Source organism: Protopterus annectens, chromosome 1.part0, assembly GCF_019279795.1.
Source record: "Protopterus annectens isolate FY-2018-M chromosome 1.part0, PAN1.0, whole genome shotgun sequence".
NCBI lineage: Eukaryota > Metazoa > Chordata > Ceratodontiformes > Protopteridae > Protopterus > Protopterus annectens.
The window spans coordinates 522360574-522373456 of record NC_056725.1 but is presented as its reverse complement, the minus strand read 5'-3'; the positions used below and the strand labels follow the sequence as shown (position 1 = coordinate 522373456).

General features: G+C 40.4%; 1 protein-coding gene across 1 annotated transcript in view; it reads right to left on the bottom strand.

Moving 5' to 3' along the window:
- The window catches only part of KLHDC3 (kelch domain containing 3), a 1708415-nt gene that overhangs the window by 799308 nt on the left and 896224 nt on the right, over nucleotides 1-12883 (bottom strand). The window contains exons 6-7 of the mRNA XM_044061135.1: nucleotides 8656-8771; nucleotides 2248-2319 (exon numbers count right to left, since the gene is read on the bottom strand). Coding sequence (XP_043917070.1) covers nucleotides 2248-2319; nucleotides 8656-8771 — 188 coding nt within the window. The remainder of the gene's footprint in view (nucleotides 1-2247; nucleotides 2320-8655; nucleotides 8772-12883) is intronic.

The following is a 12883-nucleotide window of genomic DNA, read 5'->3' as shown; positions in this document are numbered from 1 at the left end:
CACATTCTGTGCATTCCAGCATCTGACAACACAGTTTGACAAAGCTGACACACTGAGAGCATTATCAGTTGCATACCATGAAGTGCTGCAGTTACAGATTTACACAAGCAGATGATGACACAACCAGTCATGTTCATAGGTTGGTACTAGGCTATCGGCCCTAGGGCCTATACAAGCCTAGTCATAACAATTCCCTGGCTATTTCTTCCCACACTATTTACTTCCTATGTGAACCTATCCTTCCATGAAGTGCAGATAACACACCTTCTGATACGTAACATAGCCAGAAACACAACCCCAACGAACAGAGAATGACAAAAAATGTAACTATGATGACATTCTGTCACATATACATTGCCATACCCATGGACCTGTGGTGACACAGTAGCAGAAGCATATAAACCCTCCACATATTCACCTTATGATTACTGCTTGTTGTTCTGAGTGTTCACCATGTGAATTATAGTGTCCTTAGAGCTCAACCCCTACCATGTAAGCCAAATGTATGGAGCATAGGTTTGCAGTGGTTACACTCAACTAAACTGTTTCAAGTAGAGGACCATAATGCCAACTGGGTGATGTGTACAACAAAATGTCCATGCTTCTGGATGCATATCCCCAATCAGCCATACCCACAGACTGAATTTTCCATTACTTCCATTTCTAAACACCTCCTTAACCCTCGTCTAGACAGCGCTAAAGACGAGTCCATCTTACTAAAAGAATTAATTGAAAATTAGGTCTGTAGATATGGTGTAAGCGATGTATAATGAGAAGATAGGTTATCAGTTTCAGAGGGCAGATTTAGTAAAATAATGCCCACTATATATGGTATCAACATACCAACAGAATAGGATACAATTTATCCTAATCTGTCATGGAGTCCCAATAATCAGTAAAAGTCTGAGCACTGCCAGTCAAGTCATTATCAACAGACAAAGTGGTTCAAGTAATTACTAATGCCTCATCTCACCCAGGATATCTTCTGTAATCGCACTCACTACTGACAGGTAAGCTTTACACTGCATGAACAACTGTCAGACTAAAGAGGAGTACTGTCCCTGCCCGTATAAGTGTACCCATAAAAATAAAACTGACAACCTTGTCAACATCTGAGCACCATTCAGTTCCTACAGCCTTTTCAAGAAAAGCTACCACCAAAGAGCTAGATAAATTACAGCAAACTCTTGAAGTTGGTGATACGTCACACTTCACAGCCTGTGCCCATCTGTTGCCCAAAAAATCAGATGAGAAACAGATGGCATATAGCCTATGTAAAAAATGGTTAGTCTACCTACAATCTCTCATTGTGCGAGTGACCATGGGCACACGCAGACACACCTTAAATTCATAGCACAATCATAAAACATACCATTTATGAATTAAAAATCACAGCCATTAAAGCAAAATTAAACATTTTGCATGTGTAACAGACATTCAGTCAAACAGCAGCCCCTACACAACAAATGAATCTTCACATATTTCGCAACACAGCACACATTACCTCATTCATGGAAGAAAGTACAGATGTCATTTCAACAAAGTGCTAATACATTCCTCAACCCAGTCAATTTCAACAGAAAACCTGCAAATGAATGCAATCTTGATTGCATTAACTGCGTTCTCAAAACAAGAAATATGCAAAAGTAACCATGCAAAGCCAGGCAAAAAAATATCCCAAGCTGAAGCACACATTTCAGAATTGTAGCTTTTTGCAAAGGTTTCATTGCCCTCCCCCCAATTCATAACACATTAAAAATCGATGGAGCTGTTAACATGTCAATGAGCTTTACATTTCAATCAGCTGCATAATGTCACTGAAACAGACTGCAACCACAGCCAGTTGTTTAGCTCTCGCATACCCATGACAGCAAAAGCTAAGTCTAGGCACAGCATTCTGAATGCACTTTTTTTTATTCTGACATATACAATGTCAAACATTAGGATGCAAGATGACAAAACCTGTGGCCTTCCTCGGTTGTTGTTTCTGCAGATCTTAATCAGACCTCCCCCAATGATTAGGTATCCCATCAAACACACAAGTGCTACAAAACTTCTTGAAATCCCCACTCAACAAGGGACCCCCTAAAGACCTTGGCTGGGTCTGGACTGTCAAACTATACACCAATGCACTGGCTGTTATAAACAATTTCTAGATTGCACTGCGCCTGTAGGTTAGTATTTATTACTTGAAATAAATAACTTCCAAATTAGTTAATTAAAAGTACATGATTTTGGTTGACTTACTCTTGCATTAATTAAAGACCAGACCATGGTAGCTGTATCCAGTTTATGGATATCGTTTGAAAAGCAGTCAGCCTGCAATAAAAACAAACAGATGCATTTTGAGAGAAAAAAAAAACAATATGCTGTTTTAACATCTCCAATATGTTTCTCTCTATCCTCCCCTACAAATCAAACAACTTGATTGAGCATTAGTACAATATTGCAGCAATGTTTTCCACAAGTCTCTTCACCAATATATCACAGTATTTAACTCAAAAACAAGTAGGCTCCAAAATTAACATTAAAACAGCCTTAAAGCAGGCCAAAGGCTAATTAAGGTCCAACATATACATTTCCATGTGCTGATGCTATCACATACTCATTTCCCCACTTCTATCCAAGGCAAAAGGAAGACCCGGGGGAAAAACTGATGAGATGCTCACGTAACCCTGCTAAAGTCAACATTAGGCCAGCATTTCCTATGGGTAATCCACATTCCACAAGTATACACACAAAGGCCTGAAGCTCATAGATCCTGTAAACAGAAGTGATAGCCACCAGAAAAAGTTTTCCAAGAAACGGACTTCAACACTTCAAAACTAGTAAAACCATACAACAGATATGCAAACCTGTCAGCCATGAAGTTCAGATTCCACAGATCAGAAGGGTTATTAAAGATGGAAATGCAGGAATTTAAGGAACCACCTGATCAGCTAGTGACAAGCCAGGATCTTACTTTCCATAAATAAGGTCAGCATTGGAGAAACTGCTGACACTGGCAGTCAGTAAACTGATGCCCAATATGCAAGCCGAACTGGGAAATTACAAAATATGGCTCCACTGAGATGGAGAATCACTTTCCCCTGGAAGCATAATTAAGCCAAGCAGAAGGCTTTCCAGTAGTCTCAATCACTTTTGACATTTCATACAAAGGTTCTGATGGGATCACAGAGAGTAAATCAGAAGGCAGTCTCTGAAGTGCAGCTTTTTGTTTTATTAAGAATATGAGACACTTGGTCAGGACTAGCAGAGTATCTGATACCACCAAGCACGGTGGTCTGAAGCTTTAGCATTCTTAGTTAAAATGGCATGATGAGACTTTGTTGTAGTCCCTTCCCTCTGAACTTTACAATAAAGTCTAGAATCAGTGAGAATGAGTAGACCACTTAGCAACCTCCTGTGCACTTGGACTGGGAAGGCATTCCCTACCATCTCAAGTCTGCCCTACTGAACTTAGCAGAACGGGGGACTACATTCTCCCAAATGTATGCAAATCAAAAGGTGCCGTATCGTCCAAACAAAAATTACCTCTACATACACAGTTCCAGGACAGGCTTAGAAAAGCAGCAATAACAGTCTATCAGCTTGTTCACTTCTTTGGAGATGTGACTCCCTGAGAAAACAATGCCCCTGTCTATGGCACACTACTATTCTATAAAATGGTAAAAATCATAGCCTCTTTGCATTTTAGATATCATAAAAATGATTGGTTGTCCAACAATATAAAGAATACCCAGAAGCAGCTTTCAAGGACTTCAAGACCCACAAAGATAGCACAACACTCCACTTTGTAAGAGACATGATGCCCGACCAATGTGTACTGGTGGAGTCTCCTGCAAGGATTCCATTCAATGGCAGCAAAAAAAGTGTCCATCAAGCCTCGGTACATCAACCAAATGCAATGACTGAACCTTCCCAGGTATAGGATTACTCAGCCACTACCATCCTCCTTCAGAACAAGGAACAGGCAGGAGAAGAACCTTGACTCCTGCTCTGCAACCTACATGGTTTCTTTCAGCAGTAAAACACAGGCCTGTTTGAAGAAATATGCGGTTTGGTCTCTAGTAGACCCTTTTCAGAGGTAAAGATCTCCAAGAAGTGACCAACCATGGTCATGTCCAGAACCCACCAGTTCTTGCCAATGGCTTTCAAACCAGGGGCAAACTCAAGGAATCCTTCCACTGCCAACCTTATACCACAGTTAGGTCTGGTCCAGCTGGGCCAACAAAGACATGGCAGTACAGGAGGAAGCAAAAGTATGTGGTACTTCAGAGCCTTCCTCAAGCTGTAAACAGGCTTGTTTTGAATTGGTTGTACAATGTACTCCTTTCCAGATGGATAAAGTCATAGGAGACCTGGATACTTACGTAGGTAACTCACTCTTATTCAATTGTTAGGAAATCATTCTATCTGATCCAGTTAATTTTCAAGGGAATATCTTCAAGAGCTAAAATTCATCCTATCACTGAACTATTCCCTTATCAGACCAATCATTGAATTCAGTGCCCATTTTGCCATGTACAAATCCAAGCTTATCTCTCAACTGGAAAGGCCCACACAGATTTCTACCTAAGAAAATAAAAGGCCTCAAAAATCCTTAAATTATCTCAAAACAGCAGCATGATTCTCCTTATACTCAAGTAGCCTATAAGCTGCTCTGAGACCACCTTTGGCTTGTTTTTTGAACCAATGAATAACCTGGTCCTATTTGATCTTCTAGTTCTTCAAACAAATAGTGGCTCTACAGATACCTGTACTAGGGCCCCAAATTTGTTTCTACTGCTATTTAGTTAAATCTGACTCTTTCTGACCTGGGTGACAGAGGCTTGCCCTAAGCATGCTGCTGACATTAGGTTACATTTCCTAACAGCACAATTCCGCACACCCCCTGACAAACATCCCACTCTCACCACCTCTGCTTGATGTCTAGGCCTTGATCCACAATCTGTGGTGTGGGACAACTTCATGGCCCCCTCAACCTAAGCAACAAACCCTGCTAGGCCTGTGGGACATAAATAAGAGAACTGCAGCTCTGAATACTAATAACCTGTGGCAGACTGATTCCACAGGTTGTTTCCAGAATCAGGAGGGTTAGTCTCAAAGTCCAGCTGATCAAGCTGGGATGAACAGTGCCTACACCCAGCATATAGCCAAACAGGGTAGAAGACAGCAGATCATCTCATTCAGGGTGTTCATTACTATTTTAAAAGGCAGAGGACTGAAGAGGCTCAATTGCTCACTTATCAAGGCCCAGGGCTGCCATTTTTAATGGACTTGCCCCCATCCTAGCTTATGGATATTTGTGACAGTTCTCCAGATGACGTTTGGAGTTCTGCATGGTAGCTTTCTACCATTCCCTCCCTGTTTGAAAGCTACTATTTTCCTTGCAGGCCAGGAGATTCTCCTCATGACACCTGTAGGTGGCAGGATTGTACCTCTGACACTTAAGGGAATGCTCCATAAGTGTCACTCCATGGCAATAAAAGTGCAGTTATTTGCTACTACTGTAAAATAAATTAGGACATTTCAGAGTTAAAATTAAAAAAAAAAGTCAAACACACTACTTAAAAATAAAGTTTTTAAACAGAGTTACAGCCATTTTTTTATTTATTTATAGTTTTGCTGTTATTTGACAGTTTGCAAAGTTATATGCAAGCCACAAAAAAGGTGGACTCAAGGGGTAGAGTAATTATGCAATTATCACAGGACATCGCAGCATGTGCTGGCACTGAGTACACGTGCCCTGAGTGAGAGCGCTTGGGAGAAAATTATGACTGGTAGAACAATCATAGGACCAAGCCAGCAGGATCTCTAAGGTTAGGTCGGGAATTACCACAAACTCTGAATGTACCTGATAGCCATTGTGATGCAAATTAAAATGCATCCATTTACGGAAAGCACAACAACCCAAGTTTAACATTCGTGTAAGAATTCTTCTAATGGCACCTTTGCTTTGTTCCGATGAAATTAGCCTGAAATAACATACTTCTCCGTGTCTATTTTTGGACCTTACTACCTAGCAATGGTTATTGCAGTCATCTACTGCTAAAATGTTTTGAAACAGTACTTCTGCATATATCTTGAGCCAGATTTGTTTTTCAAACTGGGTACTGTCTTTCAAAAAGTCAAGTGAGGGAACAATTAGATACAAGGATTCTCCTGAACCTTACTTTTTTCTTTTTCCTATTGCTCCTCCATTCTTCAATACTACACATGTTGAAAGTCATTCTATTCTCCTTAATGGTTGAACCAGTTTTGTTGTGCAGACAATGCACGAGTTCTGCTGCTGTCTTTGTGCCAGTTAAGCAAAACCTGTCTAGAAATGCACACAATATGGTCTACTTATGAACAAATGTGTTTGCAAAGTATGTGTGTGAATGTAAAGTCCTCTTTCCAAAACCAAATGAAAATGAATTCACAAAAAAAAGTTTTATATGAGGGCAAATAGTGTACCACTCACACTCCTAAGCAAAAGAAAGCACCCTACACCTTCCCCCTCATAACAAAATACTCCATGGTTACCCTCAGAGAAAAGTTCAGGTTCTTTTTCATTAAGTGTTTCTTCAGTAAAAAACAGCATTCACAAAAATATACCTCACAAGTAACCACCAAACTACCATTAATATCTTTGACTTCTAGCTAGAATTATTTGATATGCATAATAGCTTTCCATCAACCTTCTTTTGTGGCATTCGTGTCTGTATGCTTACTTCCACATCCACTACTAAGTCTACCAAGGGTTCATGCATTCTTTCACCACCACTAACCTTTTTTTTGAAATACTGCTTCCTTTACCAGCAGTTCTGCATTTTTTTCAAACTCTGTCTAAACTACCATGTTGTAAATTATTCCTCCAGTCTTGAAGTCCCTTCATCTTTTCTGCATCATACTGTTCACATCTCTGCTGTGTAACTGTCTTGTAAGCAAAAAATTTAACTGATTCTTTGAAGACCTGCCTATTACAAAGTCATCATAAAGACAGCACGAGTGATCACTCTTGACCCTGATACTATCTTCCAAACCAAGTTATTTATTGTTACCATATCTCTCAACATCTAAGCATTAAAAATCATAGCACTGGCCTTTAAAAATCATAGCAGAGGATCAGAAAGAGGAGCATTTTCTTATTATTCAGAACAGAATGTAGTGAATCTGTGCATATGGCTTAGTTTATGTATTTAATACATTATGTGCTCAAACAGGTCTGGCTTCATGAAGTACATCAAAAATTCAGGAGGAGCAAGTCCAAAATCATAGCTCTATGCTTAAACTACAGTACCCGAAACATGACTGTTACCATCTGGTTAGTATGTCTAGCCTATGTTTTACATATACTATCAACCTAAGCACTACTCTAAGCCTAGTTGATTTACTAATTTTTAAAGGTAAAGAGTGAAACAGCCTGCCAAGATGATTACATCTTTCCAGTCAGCAGGCGTGAAGCTATAATAATGAAAATATATAAAGACAAATGCATCTACTGATTTATGTGACATTCTGAACGCAAACTTTCATAAAAGTCTGCTTGTAGGCAATGTTTGCATTACAGGTTGTCTGCACTATTAGGGGACTAAAAAATATTGCTTCAAATGTAGGAATGACAGCATCTATACAAAACAAACGTGCATTAAACTGACTCCAGAATACCATTACTCCTGAGCATACAAAATTACACATTCAAAATATTGCTGTATTTGCTATAAATGAAGACAAAGGTAGTAGTAAAAATCATCAAGACAATTTGTATAATTTTGCCTTTGCGGTTCTTAGTAGAAAGGATAAAGAGGAAAAAATTCCCCTAAAAGTAATAACATTTTTAAAACTGAACTGATCCTTAATATCACCAGGGAAACTGACAACTGTAAATGAATAACATCAAATCAGCACACATACTGACAGAAGCCAAGTATTTTTTCAAACAGAAAACACAAGATGAAAAGCACTAGAGACACTGCATCAAGGAAAAATAATGAGAGGCTGGAGATCCATCTTGGCCACTGCTGCCACCTCTTTTTCTAGTGCAAAAGTGTGGGAGACAGAACTGAGTTTCAAAACATCCCCTGAGGTACAGCAAGACACCAAATTATCCAGAGGTTAGTGACCATGGGCTTGTGGCACAGAGAGACAAAGCACTGACTGTACCCCAAGAGACCTGTGTTCAATTAGGAACGCAAGCTCTGGAGGGACAAGATGGGAGAGGATTTGGGTCAGCGGCTAACGCCTATCCTGAGGGTGAAAGGCAGCCTGGCTGGCTGCAATTTCAGCACAAACAGTCTGGCCAGCTTTGAACTGTAAAAGATGTGCTGCTTGATCAGGGGGGGTCGCTCGTGTGCGGAAGCATGCGTGTACCTCCGAAATACAGGAATAGTGGAGCTCGCAAGGTTGACACAGAGTGGTGGCTACTCTCTACTAGCAATATGATGCTGCACCACTGTCCTTAATTACCTCACCAGCCCTTCGCATAGGTCAGTTAGAGCCCATGAGAAGCTATGGAGAGGTCAGTAGACCCAGAGAATGAGATGAGGAGCTGCTGCAGCTGATGGGCAGCTTCAGGGAGCTTTAAAAAAAACTTACAAAGTCAATGAAACCTGCAACAAAGTTAGTGTTATCAGGCTTGTAAAATAATAATTTTAAGTAGTATACACTTACAAGCTGTTCATAACCTCCAAAGATGTACATGACTTTTCCTAATACACTAGCTGAATGCCCATCTCTTGCTCCAGGGATTGTTCCCGAAACTTTTGGTGTAGACCATTTATGTATGCCTAAAAAAGGAGGTAAAAAAAGATTAATTACAATAAGTCTACACAGACTTCTCAAACCGGTCTTAACTGTCATTTTCCTACTCAAACATCAGGATTCAAGAACAAAAGATAGAGTACAGTTGTGCTGGAACTTACCATAAATGAAAATGTTCCAGTATGTTCCCCTCTTGCAGAACAATGCAATAAAAATGTCATCTTGTACAAAAGGACAAAATGTATCTCAAAATGCTTTGCAATTCAGAGGTTAAATGGCTTAGCACACATAACATCTGCAGTACTGTTAAGTCTGACTCGACACATGAGGACAGCACTCATGAGTGTAAATCAATACCATTAAAACACATCAGTAGCCAGAAGAGTGTGAATCTGAACTCTCTCTCCAGAACTTGAAATGGAAAATGCCAAGTTGTCATCTGAAGCAGGACTGTGTGCAACCCCCCCAACCCCCGGCTCCACTTGTTCTGCATCAGCAACTTCTTTCCTGGGAGCACCACATGCCTTGCAACAGAGGGGATACAACCTGGTCTCCTCAACCAGTCAGCACAGGTTTTACCGTCAGAATCTTTTGTATGCTTGATGGCAATAAATGAAACCCTGCAATGAGATCAGGGTGAGCAATCTACTATTCCCGATCTTGATCACAAGGTTTTGATACCAAAAGAATATCCGAGAGACAGACAATCAAACCTCTGCAACTTCTGACATCACCATGCATTGAAGTATTACATCATCCACATGCTGAAAAAAGGACAGTGAAGAGGGTGGTTACAATGAGGCCTAAGACACAGAAGGGTTTGAGCCTCAAAGATAGACAAGTTTGGTGAATAAGCCAAAAAAAGCTCAAGGTTAACTGGCCACTGTGATGACTGATGCACCTAATGGAATATACGGATTACCCTTGTAAGCATCCACTTCCTTTTAAAGGCATGGATTGATGGGCTGAGTTTACCAGATTAGGGGAGTTTATTCCACAAGTGAAAAAGTCTATATGAAGCTGCAACATTTCACAGTACAGTTATTAAATTGTACTGGCTATACACATCACCACATGGACTCGCAATGACCTACTGTTGCAAATGCACACTCTGAGCACTCACTAATAAGGTCAGCTGAAAGCTTGGCCTCAGGATGTTCACTGCAATGTCACCCCTCCTCCAGGGGATTGTGGCTATGTGCGCCTTGCTTTGCCCCCCTTCCCTGTCATTGCCATCAAGCAACAAACAACAAAGCTGCTAATTGAATGTGGGTTGCCTGGGCCTTGCGGCTTTATTCCTCTCCTCCACTGACATATTCAGTTTGAATATTTTTGATTATTCTACTATCACAGTTCTGATCTCCTTTAGTACTGTCCAACAGGGGTATTGAAAACATTACTACCAAAAGCCAGCACCTTCAATAGCTACAACAGAATCCTGCCATAAGGGATTCAAGCAGTTTTAGTTAAGCGAAGATGTTCTGAATAGCAAGGCCACCAACTCATAGTTCTGCTGGATGTGAGGAGCTGCATGATAAACATATATATAGGAAATGTATCTTCAAAAATCAAGTTTCCTAACAATATAATGGATCAAACATGATGGAACCCCATTTGAAACGTCAGACGTACAGGTGCTTTTAACCTGCAATAGTTAGGACAAGGTAGTACAGTACAGTAGCAGTCAGCATAGTTGCCTTACACACTGCTTGGCTCTCCAGTTTGGTTCTTGACTAGACTGCCATCTGTGCAGAACTTACATGTGCTGCTCCTCAAGTCCAAGTGGGTTCTAGTTTCCTCTCACATCCAAAAAATGCTGAAATGTCTTATGGTTGAACTGTCACCCTCCAAACTGCCCAAATATGTAACTGTGCATTCTGCTACACGACGTCCTACTCAGGATTATTTTCTTTACCACGTGTCCACCAAACACCAGGAAATGCTCTGGCTTCTTCTCAACCCTCAACTAAAAAATAAACATCTAGGAACAAATAAATGGCTAGCTTCCAGTTTCCTCCCACATTCCAAAGACATTCGGTGAGTGGATTGGTCACTCTAAATTGGCCATAGGTGTAAGTGTGCATGAGTGTGTGTGGTACGGAAGAACAGATGCAGCATGGCTAGCTACCCAGCAGTGTGAACCTTGGATCTAGCCGAGACACTCCAACCCCAAGTACAAAAATGGGAATAGGGGATGTGGATACATGAATGGATGGATGAATGAATGAATGAATAAATAAATAAATAAATCAAATAAAAATAATCTAAATAGCTCTCTGGCCCTGCTAGACCTCAACCAAATTGTTAATGAAACAATTACACAACATCTCACCCTGAAAATAATACTCTTCAAGATGTTGTTATAACTGACAGAAAGGTCCTCTAGGCCTCACGAAAATGAAAATTATGCACTTACCATAATGATTAATCTGATTGAGTCACCACATCTTTGTCAAACCGTAGAAAGCTTGGTTGAAACTGCAGGCTTCCAGTTAGCTCAGCATCTGAAACTTTCCCAGGCTACAGCTCCTCCCCTTACCTATAATGCTCTGCCTCTCCAGGTCACATGTTTGCAACGGACAATGCAGCATAGCAATAAAAGACAACAATCAGTATTTAAATACCAAACTATCCTCCAGACCATACCTCTCAACTGTTCAGATTTTTACAAAATGACCAGATTTTAGCTTCATAGTTTCTGTCTATTCCTCAAACTCTGTGGTTTTCTGGAAAACTACTGAGGATCAATGTTACTAAATAATGACTGACTAAATTTCAGACTTCATATCCTTCAGAAAATACATACCAACACAAAACATGCAACTCTAGCAACTTTCTACATTTGTAAAAGCAATATGTAAAATCTGTCCCTACGTTTGTCCCCCCATTACACTTTTGACTTCGTCCAGATTTCTTGCTCTAAGAGGTTGAGAGAAATGTTCCAGACAGAATGAAAGACAGAGGATGTGTTAATGAGAATGGACTAACTCAGCCTGATGTATTATTATAATGATTACATAAACTTTGCTTCTGGTATGAGAAAGTCCACCTTCTTAACCAGAAGACCAGAATCACGAGCTTGTCTCCCTGTGTGATTTTCATGGAAACATGCCTCTGATAACTGTGGCTCCCTTCAAATGAAGGCTGGGAGCTGCACATCATATCTATGCCTTATATACTGTCATGCAAAAATATTCAAAGAAGCCCATGTAGCAGATGGAACAGGTTCCTCATCCATGTGGAGCGGAGTTCTTCCTATCACTATAAGCACAACTTGGACCAATGGATGGGTAATCTGAAATTCACCTGGGTTTGGTGCCTATGTCTCTGATGGACGCAGGCAGTCAGTACAACACCTTGTACACAAATCAAATTTTTTGGTTACATTTAGGTTACATGGCTAGGCTTATAAGGGTACTAGTGGTCACTAGCCTAGTATAAACCTATGAACCTACAACTTCTAAGAAGGCATTTTTGGAAAAAAAAGAGAGAGGAATCCTGGTCTCTGTCTAAATGTACTGCAGGAATAACAAAATACAAATTATTAGAGTATTTGTTTTTATGGCCATTTAAGACATGAAGGAATGCTGCATATGCAGTGGTATGTTAAGGCTTGTGATAGAACAAGATTAAGGGGATTTCTTCACATAAGGCCTGCACCTCACAAAATCTTCCAGTCAAAGCAATGCCAGACAAGTTCTCCACAAGTACTTTAAATCTACATTAGAAGCTGTATAAAAAGAAAGTTAGACCATCAATTACTAAATGGCTACTGTGCCTGATTACTGCAAAACAGTTGGTTCTTGAAGTAATATGGCTGGCTGACAGAAAGTGACAGGTTGACAAACCCCATTCTCATTCACTCATCACCTCAAGGTTGAGCTCACACATTTAATGCACCTTACCCATAGCCACATTGATATTGATGACTGCAGCTGCACTCTGGTAAATGCAAGTCTGAAAACCCCACTAGAATGACAGAGACCACCATCATCTCCAAAGCACTTGTGTAGATTGGTTTCCACCTGTGACCAATCTACTTCAGACTGTCTGCCCTTGATGTTATCACTCTCCCTCCCAAGGCAGAAGTGGCCATAGTGATGGCCACTAGAGACGTGGGCAAGTGAAATGGACTGTC